At 41.2% G+C, this 21,324-nt stretch overlaps 1 protein-coding gene across 8 annotated transcripts in view; it reads right to left on the bottom strand.

Moving 5' to 3' along the window:
• Positions 1-21,324, bottom strand: part of FNBP1 (formin binding protein 1) — a 141,232-nt gene that overhangs the window by 8,180 nt on the left and 111,728 nt on the right. For 3 of the 8 annotated variants that reach the window (XM_032634746.1, XM_032634753.1, XM_032634748.1), the window contains 5 exons: positions 20,546-20,728; positions 11,010-11,119; positions 3,451-3,583; positions 1,218-1,339; positions 761-897 (listed from right to left, as the gene is read on the bottom strand). In XM_032634746.1, coding sequence (XP_032490637.1) covers positions 761-897; positions 1,218-1,339; positions 3,451-3,583; positions 11,010-11,119; positions 20,546-20,728 — 685 coding nt within the window. Of the gene's footprint in view, positions 1-760; positions 901-1,217; positions 1,340-3,450; positions 3,584-11,009; positions 11,120-20,545; positions 20,729-21,324 lie in introns of all 8 variants that reach the window. The other 5 variants (XM_032634750.1, XM_032634749.1, XM_032634745.1 and 2 more) reach the window with 3 other exon arrangements.

Raw genomic sequence — 21,324 nt, 5'->3', positions numbered from 1 at the left:
TTTCAAGGCTCACAGTTTGGGAAACACCAGGCTAGTCTTTCTAACCAACTTCCCTGTCTTCTAACCGACCCGACACATAGAGTAAATGTCTCAAGGTACAGCTCTGCTCGTGTCAGCAACCTGCTCAAATACTTTCAGTAGCTTCTCGACGTTTGCCAAATAAAATCCAGATGTTTCTGTTACCCATACCGCCCCATTGGCACCGCCTACCCCCTCATCTTACCACCTAAGACATCTGAGCGCCAGCCATACGAACCCCATACCTTCCTCGCTCCACGCTTGGCAGTGCCCGTGCCTCTGACACACTTCAGCACGGAGAGTCCTCCAAACCCCCTTAAGGAAGTGATCTCATCCTCGCGTGAATCCCCCGTCACTCTGTACCCCTCCTCTGGTGAATATTGCAGGCGGCCCTCTCTCTACGTGTGTCTGCCTTATTTCCTCCAAAGGTGGATGCCAGAACATACCATCTGCCTGCCACCCTTTCAGGGGTCTTTACAAGACAGAAGTTCTATAAGTATTGAATGAATGGATGAAATAATCATTATTCCACACTGTCTGCTTCAGTTAAGCTCACTGAAAGTTGCTCGAATGTACAGCCATCGACCAGATCATAATCATAAACACAAATACCACGAGCAGAGCAAAAGAGCGATGAGGGAAAGCTCTGGATGACTTCAAAAGAAAGCCTGATCACAGAAAGAGAAGAGTGACTCAGACAGTTCACGAGAAGTGGGGGGAATTAGGTGAGACGTGGTGTTACCTTCGAACGTGTAGAGAGCTTTACACGTCCCTATGGCGGGGAGGGATTCCTCATCATCAAACTCATCATCGAAATCCGTGGCCAGCACCTTGACCTCACTCTCCTGACTCCGCTCCTCTGTGTAACTGCCATCCGGGCTGCTCAAGAAAGCAAAACACACAGCAACTATAGCCACTGACCCCAGCGAGGGCTTGAATTCAGCCCCCGGCGAGAGCAAACTGCTTGCAACCCGCCCCCGTCCCCATCCCCCGATTGCTGTAACTAGGACCATCTTCAATCACCCCACGGGCTCGGGCACCATCCACGGGGACTTACGACACCTGCACCGTGGGAAATATCAGAGGCCAATCATCCCAGACGCTTGGGATCTAACAAGTACCTTGTGCTCGTCTCCGATTCCAGAATTGACCAAAAAATACAAAGTCAAAAGAAAGCAGGCGCCGTACAGATACTGTACCTCTCCCGATCCTGTGCACAGCTGTTGACGGCTGGGGGGTTCTGCACATCGTACATGCCGCTCTGCCGACGGGCCTGTTCGCTGCGTGCTGGGAGTCTGCCTTCAACCTCGGCCAGCCAGGCCTGCAAACAGAAGGCACGAAAGCATGGTCTGAGCTCAGCTGAGGGCCTGACCGTGCAGGCTTCAGGCCCCAAATCGGGGCTGCTCGCTGGTCATTGAAGCAGACTGGAGAAGGACCCCGTGGGGGCAGAGTCTCCAGTTTGTGTGCCTTGACTGTATAAATGTACTCAAAGGCAAAGTTGGAGAAGTACAGGCAAACATATTTGGCCACTGCTCATAATGTGGCAGAAAGACACTGGCCTCCGTTATACTCCTGGGCTTTTTCAGCAGCTGTGTGATTTTGGTTAAGTCATTTCTAGTTCCTTCTGGTTCCAGAAATTCTGTGACCATGAGGTCACACTGGGAAACATGAGGGTTCCTGCCACACTTAAGCCATGACTCAGTTTGAAAGCCACACTTCCCATTTTTGTTAAGGAGTGTAACTTTTTTTTTTTAAATAGTGAAGAAAACTCATACATAGGAAATCAAAGTAGATCAGAGTATCTTCAGCAACATTGGAAATAGTGTAAAAGAGGCAAAGAATCAAAATGATCCGAAAAGGACATTTCTAGGTTCTAAAACCTCAAATGCTAATACCTTATTGACAGATTCTAGAAAGAATGAAAAAAGCCATATTTGACCTTTTATTGCTAGAAATAATCTATTCTAGTTGGAACACTCAGTTACTAATTTATTTTTCCAGGCTTTGTAGTCTTTACATTTCGAGGGGAAAAAGAAGCCTTCTGACCACAGCTTTTTTTTTTTTTTTTGCGGTACGTGGGCCTCTCACTGTTGCGGCCTCTCTCGTTGCGGAGCACAGGCTCCGGACGTGCAGGCTCAGCGGCCATGGCTCACGGGCCCAGCCACTCCATGGCATGTGGGATCTTCCCAGACCGGGGCACGAACCCGTGTCCCCTGCATCAGCAGGCGGACTCTCAACCACTGCACCACCAGGGAAGCCCTGCCCACAGCTTTTGAGTGCCCTACTCCCTCCGTAAAAGATTTATTATTTGTGTTTCTTTCTCATTTCTTATGTGTGTTTCCTATTGTTTTTCACATATATCATCTTTTAATAATGGATCCTTTGAAAGAACAGTAACATATTTCAATGGTTCCCCCCCCTCAGAATTAAACCCTTGTATTTATGATCAATTGATGTGCGACAAAGGGGCCAAGACAGCCTTTTCAACAAATGGTGCTGGGACAACATAAAAAAGAATGAAGGTGGACCTCTACCTTTAACCATATACAAAAATTAACTCAAAACGAACCGTAGACCTAAATGTAAAAGCTAAAACTATAAAACTTAGAAGAAAACATAAGCATAAATGTTTGTGATCTTGGATTAGGCACTGGTAACTTAGCTATGACACCAAAAGCACAAGTGACAGAAGAAAAAAAAAATTGATTCCATCAAAATTAAGACTTTTGGGGACTTCCCTGGCAGTCCAGTGTTTAGGACTCGGTGCTTTAACTGTCGTGGCCCGGGTTCAATCCCTGGTCGGGGAACCAAGATCCTGCAAGCCGTGTGGCATGGCCAAAAAAACAAAAACATAAATAAAACTTTTGTGTTTCAAAGGACACCTTGAAGAGAGTAAAATAACAATCCACCGAATGGGAGAAAATATTTGTAAATCCTAGATCTGACAAGGAATTTGCATCCAGAGTATATTTTGAAAACTTTTACAGCGATACCAAAGCCAGGCAAGGACATTACAAGAAAATTACAAATATCAATGGCTTTTTAAAAATTGTCTTTTGGATTCACTGAGATGATGGACGACCGTATATTCCCAATTATACCCACTGTCAACAGGAGATGAAGTAGAACAACTTAAGTGAAACACTTAGATGAAAAAAAAAACAACGAACACTGTATACAAATATAACCTTAAATAGTGTCCCTTTTAAGGGACACCAATAAAATAGGATATGCTGAAAAGCTGAACACCCAGTGGATGACAGTGTCTTTTTCCTTTTATCGTAACTCGTGAGACACCTGATTTTTCCAGCTGCATCTCTCGCGGGGAAAGAAACAATGGCGATTTACAACCATGTGCGTCTCGTGACCCCCTACACCCACTTCTATTTCTTTTTTTTCCAACAAAGCTTTTCCACAACAGCTTCTTCCTACCTCAAATTTCTGGGCCTCCAGTCGCAGCTTTTCTATATTTTGGCTGACTTCTGCTAATTTGTGATCCAAACTGGCGGGGTCTCCCATTTGCGGATTCTTTAGGTAGACATCTTTCATTTTTGTGATGGCATCTCTAAAAAGAAGGGGCAGAACGTGGTAAAGGTTAATGCTGTCGTCAGCCAGTCATATTCTCCCACCACCATGAAAACTACGGCAATGAGGGCGTGGCGAGACTGCACCGCGGTGTGGATTGGAGGGGGATACTAGGTCAGCCTCCCTTCTAAAACGTCTCTATAAGGATTCTGCTACCAAGGTCTGTATGATCCAGAGACCCATATTTAAATTCCAGTTGCCTTTTCTGAACGAAATCTCCCTCGTCTTTAGCGATTGAGAAACGTAAGTTAATCCTGCACATCACTTTGCCCTACATAGCAAGAGACAAAACCCCAGTATTTCCATGTACATGTTTTGCATGCAAACCCTGGGTCTCGTGGGCTGCAATGTTTACCTCATGAAGAAGCGCAGGTCATTGCTTTGGGAATTCTAAAGATTAAGTTAAACAGTTCGATTTCAACGATTTCAACTATTAAGAAACGGAACCCACAGTCGGGATCCGTGACAGGTGGGCAACAGAGCCTTAAAGCTATACACTGCATGATCCCACACCCCTCCTGCAATCCTGTCTGGAAGGCCGCCCATAGCAGCCCTCTGAAGGTTGTTTCTAGGACCAGAGAGCTCTGCTAACTGGAACCCTGGCTTCAAGGCACTTCAGGAGCATTCGAGTTAAATTTAGAGCAAATGGCTCCCTGCCGAGGGTGAGGGGCTAACTTTAATGAGCTTCAGCAAAGGAAACTCTACACCAATCACCCAGCATAAGACCAACAACACAAACTGTATTTTGAGTCACGGGAAATAGTTTAATCAAAAATACAGAAATAAGTGGAAGAGAATTTCCACAAGTCCTCACCACCCCTCCACCTGCCCCCCTGCCTCTGAGCCCGTATTGCCCCTTGGTGGGCACAATGAACCCTCTGTTCTTCCCTAAGACCAGGTCTCCACGGGAGCCCTCCACCCACTTGCCCTCCCAGCCCACTTACCTCGCTCTACTTTCTTTTATTTCCACTGCATGTATCTCTTCCCAACATTATATGACTTGTTATTATGCTTGTTTATTGTCTGTCTCTCCCACCTAGAACAGCAGCTCTCCGAGGAGCTCTCTGGGCTCAAGCCCTTTATGACCATGATAAACCCCCAGTGACCGGACCACGCCTGGTGCACTATAGATCTCACTAAGTATTTGTTACATGAGTAAACGTCCCTACAACAAACAAACTGCAAGGTCATCCACATGTACACAAGTCTTCTCTCGACTTCATGGCCTATACCTCTGGTACCCTATTTCTCAGCAAAACTTCTCAAAAGAGTTGTTTAAAATCACTGTCTCGCATTCCTCTCATCCAGGTCTCTCCTAATGAATCTCTGCAGGTTTTTCAATTTTGTTAATCATTTCAAGGAAGCAGCTTTTGGCTCTGTTCATCCTCTCTGTTGAATGTGTGATTCTATGTCATTAATTGATAGTTTCCTTTATCGTTCCCTTTCTTCTATTTTCTTTGGTTCAATTTGCTACTCTTTCTAACTTCTTAAGAGGGGTGCTTAGCTCATTGATTTGCAGCCTTCTTTGTTTCTAATATGTATTGGAAGCTTTAAATTTCCTTTTATAAGCATGGCTTTAGTGACATCCCCAAAACGGAGATGGAGAATGTACGTTAAGGTTAAGGCTCAGTTCTATTTCATATATTTTCTAGTATCTATGATGACTTCTTCCTTAATCTATGTGTTACTTAGAGCCACATTTCTTTCTTTTTTTTTTTTAAGCAGTAAAAACAGATTTTCTTTTAAAAAAACAAAAAACAATTGCAATCGGGGAAAAGACACCTCAGTTTAGAGCTGGGCTCAATTCCTAATATAGTAAAGACAGCTGGGGATTTTTAGCCAATAAGCAGAATGAGGGACTCGGTGGATGGAAAATCAAAGGTGAATGGAATGATTCCTGCTAAACCAACTTAACAGGATCCTTCCTGACTTCATGCCAGAGTGATAAGAAGGGTGGGAGCCTTTCTAACTTGACTGAGCAGGCTTCTTGCCGTAACTGAGCCCTGCGGAGAGCCACATTTTATTTTATTTTTTAAGGGGGTATAGTTGTTTTACAATGTTGTTAGTTGAGAGCCACATATCTTTCTTTTTTTTTTTTTTTTTTTTTTGGTATGCGGGCCTCTCACTGTTGTGGCCTCTCCGGCTGTGGAGCACAGGCTCCGGACACGCAGGCTCAGCGGCCATGGCTCACGGGCCCAGCCGCTCCGCGGCATGTGGGATCTTCCCGGACTGGGGCACGAACCCGTGTCCCCTGCATTGGCAGGCAGACTCTCAACCACTGCGCCACCAGGGAAGCCCCACATTTCTTAATTTCTAAATTTTTGTTACTGATATCCAGCTTAATTGCAACCTTCAGAGAACGTACTTTGAATGATGTCTATCCTTTGATGTTTGTTGAGATTCATTTTATAAAACCAGGATATGCCCAATTTTTGGAAATGTTCTATGTGTGCTTGCAAAGAATGTGTAGCATGCAGCTATTGGATATCTATCTGTGTATTAGGTCAATTTTGTTAATTATTTTGTTCAAATCCTCTATCCTGACTCTCTGCTAATCTATTCTATCAATTACCGAGAAAAGTGCGTGAAGAATCTCCCACTATAATGATGTATTCGTATTTCTTGTACTTATGTCGGAAGGTTAATAGCATAACCTTTTCTATATTTTGAGGTGATGCTAGTATGGTTCTACAGATTTAAAATTGTATCTCTTCTTGGTAAATTGAGCCATTTGTTATTTGAATCGTTTATTTTATGAAGTTGATCCTTTTGAGCTGAATAGTTTGGGGTGTTTTTTGGCCTGAAAGTCAGTCTTCTCACACCAGTTTTCCTTCTGGTCGGTACCTGCATGGTCTGTCGTTTTCCATTCTTTTTTAAAAATAATTAATTAATTAAATTTTGGCTGCATTGGGTCTTCGTCATTGCGCGCACGCTTCTCATTGCAGTGGCTTCTCTTGTTGCGGAGCACGGACTATAGGCATGCGGGCTTCAGTAGTTGTGGCACGTGGGCTCAGTAGTTGCGGCTCACGGGCTTAGTTGCTCTGTGGCATGTGGGACCTTCCCAGACCAGGGCTCGAACCCCTGACCCCTGCATTGGCAGGCAGATTCTTTTTTTCTTTTTTTAAAATTAATTAATTTATTTATTTATTTTTGGCTGTGTTGGGTCTTCGTTTCTGTGCGAGGGCTTTCTCTAGTTGCTGCGAGCAGGGGCCACTCTTCATCACGGTGCGTGGGCCTCTCAATGTCGCAGCCTCTCTTGTCGTGGAGCACAAGCTCCAGACACGCATGCTCAGTAGCTGTGGCTCACAGGCCTAGTTGCTCCGTGGCATGTGGGATCTTCCCAGACCAGGGCTCGAACCCGTGTCCCCTGCATTGGCAGGCAGATTCTCAACCACTGCACCACCAGGGAAGCCCTGGCAGGCGGATTCTTAACCACTGTGCCACCAGGGAAGCCCCATCTTTTTCCAGTCTTTGCTTTCAACCTTTCTGCACTTTATGAGTTGGACGTGTCTTTTGTAACTAGCATACGTGTGGGTTTTAGTTTTTTGTCCAGTCTGAAAATCTCTTAGTTGGAACATGTAGTCTATTCACATTTACCATACTGATTCATTTTATTTTACAAACACGATATGCCAGGCAGTGTCCTCAGCACTTGACATACCCTGACACACTTAATCCTCATAGACAGGCATATTAACTCCCTTTTCAAGGTGAAGAAACCGAGGTGCTAAGAGGTTAAGAATCTTGTCCAAAGTTTGCAAAAGAAACAGGTGGAACCAGATTGGAATCCGGGGTGTCTAGTGTGCTTGGTATTTTAAATCTTCCACTCTATTTTGTGCTTTTGATTTGTCCTGCCTATTCTATATATTAATATTTTTTCTCTCCTTTCTTGCCTTTTTGGATTATTAAAAAAAAACAAAACCGAAAACAAACAAAAATCCAGGCTTTTCCAGATCGTGCCACCTCTGCTCAAAACCTTTTATTTTCTGTTCCTCCTGCACAGAATGTAAGTTGCATGAGAACAGATGTTTTTGATGTTTTGTTCATCGCTTTATCCTCATTGCTATAGCTAGAATATTTCCTTGTACACAGTAAATGCTCGACAAACAGAGGTGAAGTGAATGGTTGAACGTGATTTGCCTTATTACCAGCAAGCGCTGCTCTGGGGTTTCAAACGTTAACCAAGTTCCGCGGCCACAACCCAAGTGACAGAGAAACTTTTCTGCATGATATCAAACAATTACAGAGAGTCTGTCAATAACCTATAAAATGTCATTTCAGATATTTGAGTCATAACTTGTTACTCCTGTACAAAATATAAGTGCTCACTTAGTAAACAGCAGGAGGTTTATAATACCTTTATAAACCCTTTTATATTTGGTCCCAGATGTTATAAAAACATACAAAGACTTTTATTTATAAAAAGTACAAAAAATTTTTATTTCATAAAGTATATTTTTAATATAAAACTAGAACAAAGTTCATCATATGTGTTCCTCTTTTTAACATACTGCAACAATGTTTATAAAACGATCTATTTTTCAGGAGTTGCTCTCCCAGAGATTAAAAAAAAAATCAAAACCCACTTTTCTTTTGCATGTACTTAAACTGACTGCCTTACCAAGTTTGTTTATTTTTTGCACAACCAAGTTTTAACCCCAGCTTCGATATAACTAAATTTACGTAGGACTACAATTTGGCCTACTTACGGAGCACAAAACCTCAAGTTATCTTTTAAGTTCAAATCGCCATTAATGATGATTCACTTAATTCCGTCAGTGAGAATATAGAAGGTGAGAGAATAAAAAGTGGCTTTTCTTTTCCTTTTTCTTTTTTTTAACTGGAGTACCGTTGATTTCCAATGTTGTGTTAGTTTCAGGTGTACAGCAAAGTGATTCAGTTATACATACACATATCTTTTTCTTTCCAGATTCTTTTCCCTTATAGGTTATTATAAAATATTGAGTATAGTTCCCTAAAGTGGCTTTTCAATCAGGATTATTAGCAAGTATCCCCTAAATGATGTGAAGGTATTATTCGTTATAAATGTGGGAAGGAAGTGCAAATGGGAAGAGATATTGAATCTTTTCCTAATTTTTTCTTTTCTTTTTTTGCATATGTACCAACCTACCATCCCTAGGATCAAACTTATAGAACAGCTCAGGAACCAGGGGACTCTCACAGTGGGAGCCTGGGCAGATGGGCAGGTGCTTGTCAAGAACAAGCAAATATTTACACCTCTAATGGCTGGTGGTGTGTATAAGACATACTGTGACTTGTTTTCTAGATACCATCAACACACTCTATAAAAAGACAAGAAGACATGAGAATCTATAGGAAGGCTGATTTTTACTTACCCTCAAATAGAAAGACAAGTACATTTTGTATCCAAAGCTCCGACGTGGGGCAAGGGATAGGGTGGGGGTCATGCCACTTTGCTCTTCCTCATTTGTACAAAAACTTCACCTCTACACTCATGATAGAGAGAAAACAGGAGTTCCCTGGTGGCCTAGTGGTTAGGATTCCGGGCTTTCACTGCCACAACCCAGGTTCAATCCCTGGTCGGGGAACTAAGATCCTACAAGCCACGTGGTATGGCCAAACTAAACAAAAAGAAACAAACAAAAACCACCAGAAAATCTTTTTGAAGCCAGTTGGAGCCTGAGATGTCTTGTCATTGTCTGAAGATTCTTCAATCACTACATGTGCCTCTCTATCCAGAAAGCTAGAGAGGCACCATTTGTCCCCATTGGAATGGCAGGTTTTTGCAGCAATCGTTGCATATGGATTATATAGATTGAAGAGCAGGGGAAATACTAAAATGTCTGTTTATTTGATCCACATGCGCGTGGCAGCCCAAGGCTTTGTTATGGGAGCAATGACTCTTGGTGTGGGCTATTCCACGTACCGAGAATTCTGGGCAAAACCTAAACCTTGGAACAGGAGATGCTGTCTTGGTCTTGTTGGCGGTGCTTGCTTTAGTTAGACATCTCATATTGAGATTGTATGTTTATGTTGAAAATAAACTGGGTCAGACAATAACATGGTAATTTGAACACTGGCGTCCTTTCTTGCAGGTTTGGTTTGCCTGGTGACCAAGCTACCGTGACTAGTTCACTAGCTAGGTCATTCAGGGGTGTCAAATTAGCACAGAAGAAACATGTCACTTTTAAATGCACTTGGTAGTGGTACAACGTCCACCTTATTTTTTTTTTTTAAGATTTATTTATCATTAATTTATTTTATTTATTTTTGACTGTGTCAGGTCTTAGTTGCAGCATGGGGGATCTTCGTTGTGACGCGCGGGCTTCTCTCTAGTTGTGGCGCGTGGGTTTTCTCTTCTCTAGTTGTGGAGTGCGGGTTTTCTCTTCGCTAGTTGTGGTGCACAGTCTCCAGGGTGCGTGGGCTCTGTAGTTTGTGGCACACAGGCTCTCTCACTGAGGCGTGCAAGCTCAGTAGTTGTGGCGCGTAGGCTTAGTTGCCCCGCGGCATGTGGGATCTTAGTTCCCCGACCAGGGATCGAACCCGCGGTCCCCTGCATTGTCAGGCGGATTCTTTACCACTGGACCACCAGGGAAGCCCCCAATGTCCACCTTCTTAAACTCTTCTGATGAAATTAGTTCTAAAGAGGACAACACGCCAATCAATCCTGAAATGCTCCCAGTTAGTTGCTGCAGAATATCATATGCTTTTGGTGTACTGTAGGACTCTGATTTACCCCAGTTAATTTAACTCTGACTGCCTTGTGGACTGAGTACTGTTTTGAGGGCTGGTTGGCTTTTGAGGAACGCTTTCAGGAACAGAATACAACATTATAAACCTCCTGGCAATTATATGTATGTTTTTAAACCAAACCTAAAAAGCTGATAACAGAGCTGCTTAGAAGTAGTATTTATTTCAGAATCATAGTTGTAAATATGAAAATAACTTAAGGGACTTCCCTGGTGGTGCAGTGGTTAAGAATCTACCTGCCAATGCAGGGGACATGGGTTCGATCCCCGATCTGGGAAGATCCCACATGCCGCAGAGCAACTAAGCCCGCGTGCCTAGAGCCCGTGCTCCACAACAAAGAGAAGCTACCACAATGAGAAGCCCGCGCACAGCAACGAAGAGTAGCCCCTGCTCGCCGCAACTAGAGAAAAACCACACGCAGCAATGAAGACCCAACGCAGCCATAAAGAAATTAATTAATTTAAACAAAAGAAAATAATTGTAGATCCCCGTTTAGCACTTTTGTAATTGCAGAGCTATATTTTGCTGCTGTTATATTAGAATATTTTTTTTATTAGAGTAAAATTGCCAAACACATGGCTGAAATAATCACTTGGATTAAAATCTGATGCAGGGCCTCCCATCTTTCCAAACCGAACTCAAATGTCTTAATAAGTCGTATTGATCCACTCTACCTTTGATCCATCTCCTTTTGAATTTCTTTATTTAATTCATCGACTTTCTGTTGTAGCTTTTTCCTTCTCTGTTCAGGTGGGAGGTTGCTGAAATCTTCTGGAGTCGCACCCTGCAGATGCAAAAAGAAATAGAAACCTCACGGCACTCCTTGACAAAAAGACATGGAGGGAAGCCTGCGGGAAAGAGTCCCCAGACAACAGGGCAATGCAGACGTCTGCATGTGTTTTCATGAACTAAATTAAGCTCTTTCCCACGACACCCAGCTGAGATGCAAAAATCAGTGCATGCAAACTGCAAAAGGCCCGCAAACCGTTTTCATGCCGGCCCAGACACCTCTGACAAGGCAGGGAGCACCGAGACAGGAAGATATACTTTTGACTCCAGAGAGGATCAATGAAAAACAAATTTGGAGACTGATTCTGCACTTTAGTGTCAGTGTCGGTGGCAACACTGAAGCTTTAGGTTTGTTTCTTCACATAAAACAGTGATAAGTGCCCCAGCCAACTGTTTCATTTCGATGGCACTGCTTCCCCCCATCCCACCCAGTCTGAGTATTCCTTCCCGTCTCTTCACACGGGCTGAGGCCGAAAGTTTCCATCCCCGTGAAGTGACAGATGGGACGTCTAGTTCCTCAGAGAATGTGGGTAAAAGGGACATTAAAAAAAAAAATCCCCCCCCCTCCCTCCCATGCACTCTTCTTGCCTCTGCTGCCTCTAAAAATCTGGTCGGTTCTTTTCCATCATCTTGAGGGTCATCTCAGAGAATTCATAGAGAACACCGCCCCCAGCCCCAAATTCAAACCCAACTTCCCAGAGCGTATGAAGTCAGCCTCAGCTGTTTCTAATTCATCAGAAGAAGTGTACCTTGATATCCTGATTCCCTTTCAAAAAAATTGCTCTCTCTCCTCTGTGCATTTGACTTAAGTAGAAAATATCAACCGTGAGTTTCTAGACTCCTACCTACGCTTACACGTCAGAAGCTGTACCTAAGTTGTGGCCATCAAGTGCTTTTCCTTAAATGAGGCTATTTTCATAAAGAAAGAGAAATTTATCAATAGCCAGGGATAAGCCAGGGAATTTAGAAAAGGGATTTTGCTTTAGAACCAATTAAACAAAGGCAAGACAGGCTTGCCTGGGAGTGGGTGGAAAAGAAGGGACCCGGATAATGTAATTGCAAAATTAGCTTGAGTTTGCCAAGCAGCTTACACGGGGGCTTGTGACTGAAGTTCCTAGGCTGCTTATGAGAAAACGCCAGGCTGCTGGGCCGGAAGTTTGTGATTCAGCAAATAGTTCACCACTAAGGCCACCAAAGACCTTTCAGCTAATAGTCTCAAAGACGTGTGTGTGCGTGTGTGTGTGTGTGTGTGTGTGTGTGTGAGTGAGTGAAAAGCAAAACAGAAGCGATTATTCCCTAATGCCAAACCAAGGAAGTTCAACTTGCTTCTAAAACTAAGATGAAGCCAAGTAATCTTCAATATAAAAATAAAGCAGACTTGTTTTCCCTTTTCCACATACTATTGTGCTATAACACTTGAAACCTTAATTAAGTTATTTAATTTAATTTTCTCAACTCAATCACTGAGCCTGAAAGCTCAGTACTTTGTTCTCATGCTGAATTGACTTAAAACAGATCAGCATGTTTTCTAGAACAGAGATTTTGGTTTTGTTTTCATTTTTGTTTTAATGCTAGAATGCGACAAAACACAGCGTGAGATACACTGCTGCAGAGGTCAGCAAACCTAGTAAGCAGTCAGTGTTCATTCATACATATTTATTGAGCCTCGCTATGTGCTATGAGACCCAAAAGAACTTTCTCAGTGATGGAAATGTTCTCACATCTGCACCGTCCAATATAGTAGCCACATATGGCTGTTGAGCCCTTGAAGTGTGCCCAGTACAACTGTGGAACTGAATTTTAAAACTTTAGTTACTTTTCATTTAAATTAAGTTAAATTTAATTAAGTTACCTGTGGTGAGTGGATACCACATTGTACAACATAGGTCTAGACTGTGAACAGGTATAAGGTTTGCACTGGATAAACAGGTGCAAAAAAAACTGTAGTATACAACACTCTAACTTATGACTTATAAATAGATGGCCCAAACAACAACAACAAACGCAACCCTGATTATCTACAAAAACGAAAGCAATTAAATAATAAATGATCCCCTTCACTTGATCAGGAGTTAGTCTAACTGACCAGTTAGGTCCCTTTCAATAGATATTCTATATTTCTGTGTTGTTATTCAAAAACTCATCCCAGTAACTATGCCTCAAACAAACTTCATGTTACCATTGGAGATTCAGGTCAACAGCTTCTTCTAGATCCAAAGAAACTCAAGGTTTCTGGAAAGTACCTTCAAAGGTTCATTTTGTCCTATTCACCTTTTGAAGCTTGAATTCTTTCGAACAGTACTCTCACCTATGATTCATTTTGCCACAAAGGAATTTTTATTTCTACCTTCGAGGCAGAATAGATTTTCTGAACTCTTTGGAGGGGCCCCTAGGATACTGGCAGTACCAGGGTTTGGAAAAGGGGCCAAAATACGTATATTTTCAATGGCTGTGGCTCTAAGAGGATCTCGTTTTACACGCTACTGGAATCAAACACTTGCTCCTGGGCGATGGCACGAGCTGCTTCTTGAGTTTTATTATTTTTACACCCGAGCCATCTGTGTGTAACTTCTCTATTAGCTTCAAAGTAAGGGCATCGAGCAGCAGTTCAATACAAGGTTGGTAAAATGATTTATCTCAAACAGAAAGACTGCCCGATAATGTTATCTTTAGCTGCTAGCACGTGAGCAAAAGAACAAATAAAGGGCAAAAAAGAAACACTGGCATCTGAGAGGCTCCCAGTTAATGGATCCAATTTCTCCCAAATTCATACTGCTGCTAATGACTGATGTTCACTTAAGATCTTTCCTTCTTGTAGAACTCTTCTCGGGATTTTATTTTGCCGTCTAAGAAATGTTGAATTTAATAAAATATTCCTTTTCCTGAGGGCTGGAACAGTCGCCAAATACTGAGTCAGGTCGAAAAATTATGTATATATATGTTTATGTATGTACTGAAACACATATAAAAGTATGTATAAGGATAACCATAAAATATTGTCATACTTTCTCAACAGCAGCGCATAAAATGCTGGTCTTATCCCTGGTTGAAGTGTCACAGTTCATCACTGTCCGTAATTTTAGGATATTCTCAGCTGTGGTGTTGGAGACTATTACGTAACTTACACATATTTGAAGTACAGTAATGGGTTATGTGGTTAAGAGTTTCTTTTAATAGATTTAATGATTAGTTTGACTATTTACTAGGGCTATGGAATTAAAAGTAGAAACAACACCGAACACTAAAGAAATCGTTTTAGAAAGGCTTAGGAGGCTCTTTTCATTGTCCATAAAATCGTCTTTGATTTCTTAAATCAGCTATGCACAAGGCACCAATGTATTCATGTAGCAACTTAAAGATTTCGTGACCTCCAATTCTCGAAGGTGCCTGAGACCTGAGTTGGAGCCTGGCATCATTCCTGCATGTCTCCCTCAGGTCCCCAGCATTTGTCATCTGCTTCTGTGGCTCCCGGGGAGGAGCAATTTTCAACGATTATATTTGCTTTTATTCCGAATGATCCAATACATAAACTCCCTCATATCTAATATTCATGTTTATGTTCATATTTAAATAAAGTTTATCAACACCTGTCATCCTCTTAAGACTCCAGTGGTAAAGAAAACCAAATCATGAGTTAAGCGTTAATTTTCTTAGCAACTTGAAAAGATTACAGTCACCTCTGTTAGACTCTGGACCTTTGTATTCCAGAGGTCTAATAAAGAAACACCAACAAAAGCACACACAAGAGAAACACAAATCAACAGTTGACTCTGAAGATTTGTTGTACAATGGCACAGCACCCACAAAACATACACCAAAAAACCTGATTAGATTCAGGACATGCATGGAGGAATTGTGCTTACCAGCTTGAGAGAAAGCTTCGTGTAAAAATTGAAGGGGTAACAGGGAAAAAAAAAGAGAGCGAGAGAGAGAGAGAGAGAGAGAGAGAGAGAGAAACAACAACACATGAGAAGAAGAGGAACTTGGTCCATTACACTGAATTAACATAACACATCAATTCACCTAGCGCTTTGTGAAAATGATTTGTAGCGGTTCTGTGCCAAAGTTCCCAAGAGGGGTTGATCGACCAAAACCTTTCTTTAGCTGCCACGTTGCCACAGCAAAGTATAAAGATAGAAAAGGAGAGTTTCCATTTACATTGGATTGGTCACATCAGCCTGAGTATAAACCAATATAAGTTTGCAGTCGGTGAAATAGCATGATTATAAAAGATGGAAATAATCACATAGCCTTTTGTTCACCAAATTTCCCATGGAAAGTTTCACACAGACTAAAAGCGCTGGGAAAGCAATTAGTTCCACAACATCCCAGTAATATTTTTATCTTAAGGAGATCTAATAAATACGAACAGTGGCATTTCCTAAAGGTATTAAGGCAAAGTCTCAAACTGGTAAATGGGAACAAAGGACTGGAAGATGCTCTAAGAACCAACCTCCAGGGAGCCTTTCAGTGCCTGGCTGGAGGTGGAAGAATGACGCTCTCTCCCACCTGTGGACTGCATGCACCTTTTGCTCTGCAGAAGGTGTCTTCTGGGGCTTTCTATCGAACTCAGAGCCCTACCCACAGGGGTTCTATAGAGCATCTGGGGAGTTAACAGAAGCTGCTGCTCTTACAAGTTACCTTTAGGAAATAGATAGCCAACTGTCTCACCTACTGACGTGTACTTGCTCCTTGCTATGGATTTCCTGTTAATTATCAGGACACAGCAGCTGCAATTCTGCTAGGCCCGGAGACTGGCAAAACTGTACGAATTACTGGATCCAAAGCCAGATTAAAAGGCATCTCAAAATTAGGAAAAGAAACATTGGTTCTTCAGAAACAGGTGAAACATGCTTTTTGGCTATAGAGCAGTATTTTGAGAGCTCGGTGCACACTTACTTAGCTGTTATCAACCCTAAAGTTTAGGCAATTGGTAGTAGGATCCAAAAATATGTCAGAGACAAAGTACCAAAGAAAGTGTCCTTTGATTTTAAATTGGGAGGGGAGTTAAAAATTCCTTAACTAGATTTTTAAAATCTTATTCTTCAGATTAACTCAAAGTTGATACTTCTTTGTGGACAAGCATTAAGCTTTTAAAGAAATTGTCCCTATGGGGAAAAGGACTTTTAGGGAAAGAAGTAGCAAGACAGAACTCCGGGGGAAACAGGTACAGTCATATTCATGACCGCTCTCACGTAGGCAACCTACATGAATGCCTTGAGCCCCTCCTGTAAACTTTAGCACAGATCTGTTCATCACAATTTGAGTTCTTTACAGACAACACTTAATGGTGCACAGCAGAAAACTTTGCAAATATCTTCCCTGCGAAGCATACGACCATATACAAATGTTTCTCAGACGTTACTGTGTAAATGTCGCTAATTTGAACTCGGCACTCTATCTGCTTTCTATTTGCTACTTCCATTGCTTAAAGTAATATATTCTTTCTTAAGCATTCCAAAAACAGAATTCTAACATCAAAACTAAGCATAGGAATATAACCACTTCATAATAAAAGCAAGTCATTAGGATTGAGAACAAATCCCAATAGAGATAGGCAATATCGAATTCTCAGACAAATTCACTTTTCTGAAGTGAACAGTGATGGATAATCTACAAGAAGTGCCATCATAGTATATGGTATCCTTTTTAACAATTATAAACTGGTGTTTGGTCTTAAGCTGTAAGCCAGCCAGTTAGATCATTTCAAATTAGAAACTGAATCATCTGCCGAGAGAATACTTTTAAAGGTTGCATTAAGTGCATTGCAAGACACCTGAAGAACTAAAAAGCTGTCAGTTTTCCAGGCAACAATTACGGAGCCTGGGGAGCCACGAGTGTCAATAACACATGAGGGGACACAGAGCTGGCGGATCCATGTGTTATTGGGCCGTCACAGGTACTAACCTCAAGTACAAAGAAAGGGGACAGTGAACACGAATATATAAGTATCTGGTTTAAGGCCCACGGAAAGTCATTTCACTGCTCTATGACCTTGCTCAGGCTTCGCTGATTTTTTTGGTTGTCCCTTACGGGTCCACGGATCCATCTGTTTCAGACGTGGGTGTGGGTAAGCGTGCTACACGCTGCCGTCTGCGAGAGTGTCATTCTCCCGTGACCAGCTGCCTTTTAGGGGTGAAATTCTGCCGTAAAATCATACCCAGTGACAACAGCTCAGACGGCAATCCCAATCAATGAAAAGGGGAAAAACACAAGATCAGCTCACTGACATTTTTAGGAAGTTTGATAGTTTGGTTCCTTTTTCCACGTAACTTTTCCGGAAGAAGAAGCCTGTGTGGTTGGATCGATACAGTGAGGCTTTTCCCAGTGTCCGGGTCAGAGAGCATCTGGGTCCCCAGTCTTGGTGCTGTCACAGGGGTTAGTGCCTGTGCCGTGACCGTATGACCTAGTCGTCACAGGTTAACTTACAACATAATCCCTAGCTTCAAAAGCATACGTGGGTTTCCCTATCGTCCTCTTCATGAGTTCTTTGTGAAAACAGAGAGACTGAGTCTGCCAATAATCAGCAAGAGAACAAGGTAAAATAAATAAAATGAAAGTAACCAGAAGATAGTTACATCTGACAAACAATTGGTAGGGATTTTCAAAATCTTTTGATCAACGATGATGGTATTTTTCCGTACAATTAACTCTAAAACGTGGGGAAAATATGTCCATATTGTAGATTTAGAAGCCCCTTGCTCACACCAGAAAAAGAAATGTTAAGACAATAAAGTTACTTTGTAGACTGCAAATTGAGAACACACAATCTAGCTTCATTTTTCTTTGACTTCAGTAAAGGTGAAATAACGGTTAATAATGGTGGCATGCCAATCTTTAAAGATGTTCAATGAGACATTTGCTTACAAATGTGAATGATTTACAACAAAAAAGATTTATCCTACTTAGCTCTTCAGAAACGAAATTATTTATGCGAAGAAACGTTTGCATAGGATTTAAGCATTCTGATAATAGAAACAAATGATTAAAATCTGGATCTGAAACAGATGTTATTCTCCTAGAATCCTTTTCCTATCTTTGGTGCAACAGTTTTAAAGTTAAAAAGTAGAATAAATGAGATAGCAAGGACTGCAGCATTTGAGTCACGGATCCTGTACCTTCAGTTTTGAAATTGCTTTAAAATCAAATTTATTTCCCCAAACCAGATTTTTTTAAACTTCCTGATTTACTTCGATGATGTATTTCCTTTCCTTTTTTTTTTTTCTGCACTGCTACTTCCTGAAGAAAAGTACATCAAATCTGATCCTAAAAACAGATCAATGAAAAATGAGGGAAGCAAAAATATGTTTCTATTTATTTACTGATGCTTCTAGTGTGTGTGTGTGTGTGTGTGTGTGTGTGTTTATTCTTGAAAACACACTCACCGTTTAGGAAATTTTTTAAAAAAAATAGAAGTTTGCTGAGCACAGATTTGAGGTGTTAGAAATAAAATTTATTTTTGCTAATTATTTTTTTTAAATGGGATAGGGTTCCCTTAATTAATCAGAATAACCTGTTTCTCAGTTCACTGTTTTTGTTTTCAAGTGTTAATTTTTTCCTAGCCATCTTTTCTTACACTTATTGATTACTGACGTTCTTGGTCTCTTCCTAAACATTTAGAGAACACCATGAAACATGATTCAGAAACCATTTGCAACCAACAGACTGTGATGTTGAGAGAAGAGTGGAATAGATACATACACAAATGGTAAACGATCACGAATACTCAACATCCTTCATTATGAGATTCCAAAAGACAATGCAGAGATATTTTTATAAATATAATAAATGAGTGCTGTGTGAAGGTTTTGGAAGCAGCAGAGATGGGGTAACTGATTTACAGTTAATGTAAAATTTTATAGTCTATAGTCTAGTATAGCGACACATAGTCATATGTTGAAAATTCTTCGATGAACAAGGAGCAGAGATGGATGGAGAAATCTAAAAGCCAGCATAATGGAGACCTAATTATAGAACTCAATACCATTCATGATCCACTTTTGAAGCTATATTCTGCCTTCCAACAAGGCCTCTCTTGAAATCTTTAGGAAATTAAATTCGAATTCTTAACCTGGATATGCTGGGTAACCTTAAAACAGGATAATTCCACCAACTGCATTCTTTGCATAAAACTTTGAGATTCCATTATTAAAGGAACTCTGCATATAAAGAAATGAGGTTTTTGTCCCTTATTTTAAAAGGTAACAATGTAGCTATCTACTCTATTTACAACTTTTTTACACAGAGGAAGGGAAAAGTAAAAATTATATTTGTACAAGAACACATCCCACTACAACTATATTTCAGCTCCCACAGGACAGGACAAAAGAAAACCTTACTGGATATGTTAATGCACTTAATGTTTGTTTACTCATTATTCATTATAAAGAATATCTGGGGATGGCTTAGACTAGACTGACCATTTAGGTTTATTCAGGAGGCTAGGAATGACCTTGTTCCAATCTTTTTCTAAAAAACCGAACTGGTATCTACTTTGGATTGCTGATCAATTCCATAAAACCCTGTGACTTAAGCACATGCTTTCTTAGGATGGCAAACCTGAGTCTAAATAACAACCACTTATGAGTCAATCATGATATAAGAGATTCTCCCTGAGTATGGACTCATAGAATCTCAGATCATAAGCAGGCTCCCTGGCTTTAAATCCTGGCTCTGTATCTCCCTAACTTCATCTTTGTATGCACCAATTTTCTTATCAGTAAAATAAAGAACTCTTAGTACCTAGGTTCATAGGGTGGTTGAAAAAAGTAAATGAGGGCATAGAACAGAGTCTGGCAAACGACAAGCACTCAGTAAATGTGAGAGGCTAGTACTTCCCCCTTTAAGATAAATACTGCATTAGGCCTTTTTGCAGTCAGTCTGCTATCAGATATTTAATCAACACCTTGTACATCACCAAAATAGCTAAAGAAACTGCTGTAACCCAGACCATTTCGCCTCAAACCCTGAGGCATAGCTCAGAGAAAAGGACCCTCACTACACATTGTTTCAGTAATTATTAAGCAAATATTTTCTGACTATACAGTGATTTCCAACGCCTCAAATGTTGCTAGCTTTAGAAACGAAATCTAAGTTTCCTTTTTTGGTAAAATCAAGGTAAAATATTAATGGCTTAGATGTTTCAAAAGGGAAACGGAGAAAGATCCATCCAAACTGTGCTACAGACAAAAAGAACTCTGGGGTGGCTGGCTCCCCACCCCTCCCCCACCCATCCTGCTTCCTTCCTTCTTTCCTCTCTCTGGCGCTTCTTCTTTCCGGCTATAATGAATCATAGGTTCTTATTGTTTTACTTACGTTATGGGAAAACACAATGGAGTCATTCACAAACAAAATAAGTTATGCAGAACAAAACATGCAACCAAAGCGCACAAGAGAGACAGGATTCCAGAGCAGAACTTACCCCACGCTTTAGACTCCTGAAGCAGTGGATTTTGGGTTTGGAGGTCATGAACTCGTTGAAGCGATGGGAGAGGGGTTCCTTTTGCTGCTTGGGAGACTGGGGGCCGTTGGGAACAGCAGAGGGTGAGGCAGAGGCAGGGGGAGGTGGGGGAGGCTGATGGGGGGATGTTAAAAGGGACATAAGCTACGTGTAAGAGACGGAGCAGTGACAGAGTAAAAAATCAGAAACAAGAAGATAAGACACAAAACAAAAATAAGCATCAAATAATATTTGAAAACCCAAAGCAAGTCAAACACAAACAATTAAATATTTAGGCCATGGTCCAAAAGAAAATGTGTAAGGATATGTTAAATGGGAATATGATGAAAGTGGGAGTTTTAGTAAGTAAAGCAACAGAAGAATAGCAAGAAATGTCTGACAAGAAGCTCATGCAGACTTTCACATGCAAACTACCGTTCTAATTAGTTACTCTAAACCAGTGTAAGCCAGAAGGGTAAATATTTCTAAACCACCTAAACTAACACAGCTTGATGGGAGAAAATGAAAGTCCTTAAATGCTAAGATTGTGAAAACAGCAAAGACAGTCTTGAAATATTAAATTATTCTAAGGTTACAGGAGTCACGTCGCCTTGATCATACTTTATGCCTATGTTAATGCTGTCATGCACTTACGTATCACACTATAAAAAGAAAATGAAAAATGTTCATGGATACATATGTTAACATGAGTTGGAAACCAAGTTATTAACCCATGGAAACAATTTCAGTTAGATATGCTG

The sequence above is a fragment of the Phocoena sinus genome, chromosome 6 (genome assembly GCF_008692025.1).
Source record: "Phocoena sinus isolate mPhoSin1 chromosome 6, mPhoSin1.pri, whole genome shotgun sequence".
NCBI lineage: Eukaryota > Metazoa > Chordata > Mammalia > Artiodactyla > Phocoenidae > Phocoena > Phocoena sinus.
This window is presented reverse-complemented; position numbering and strand designations above follow the sequence as displayed.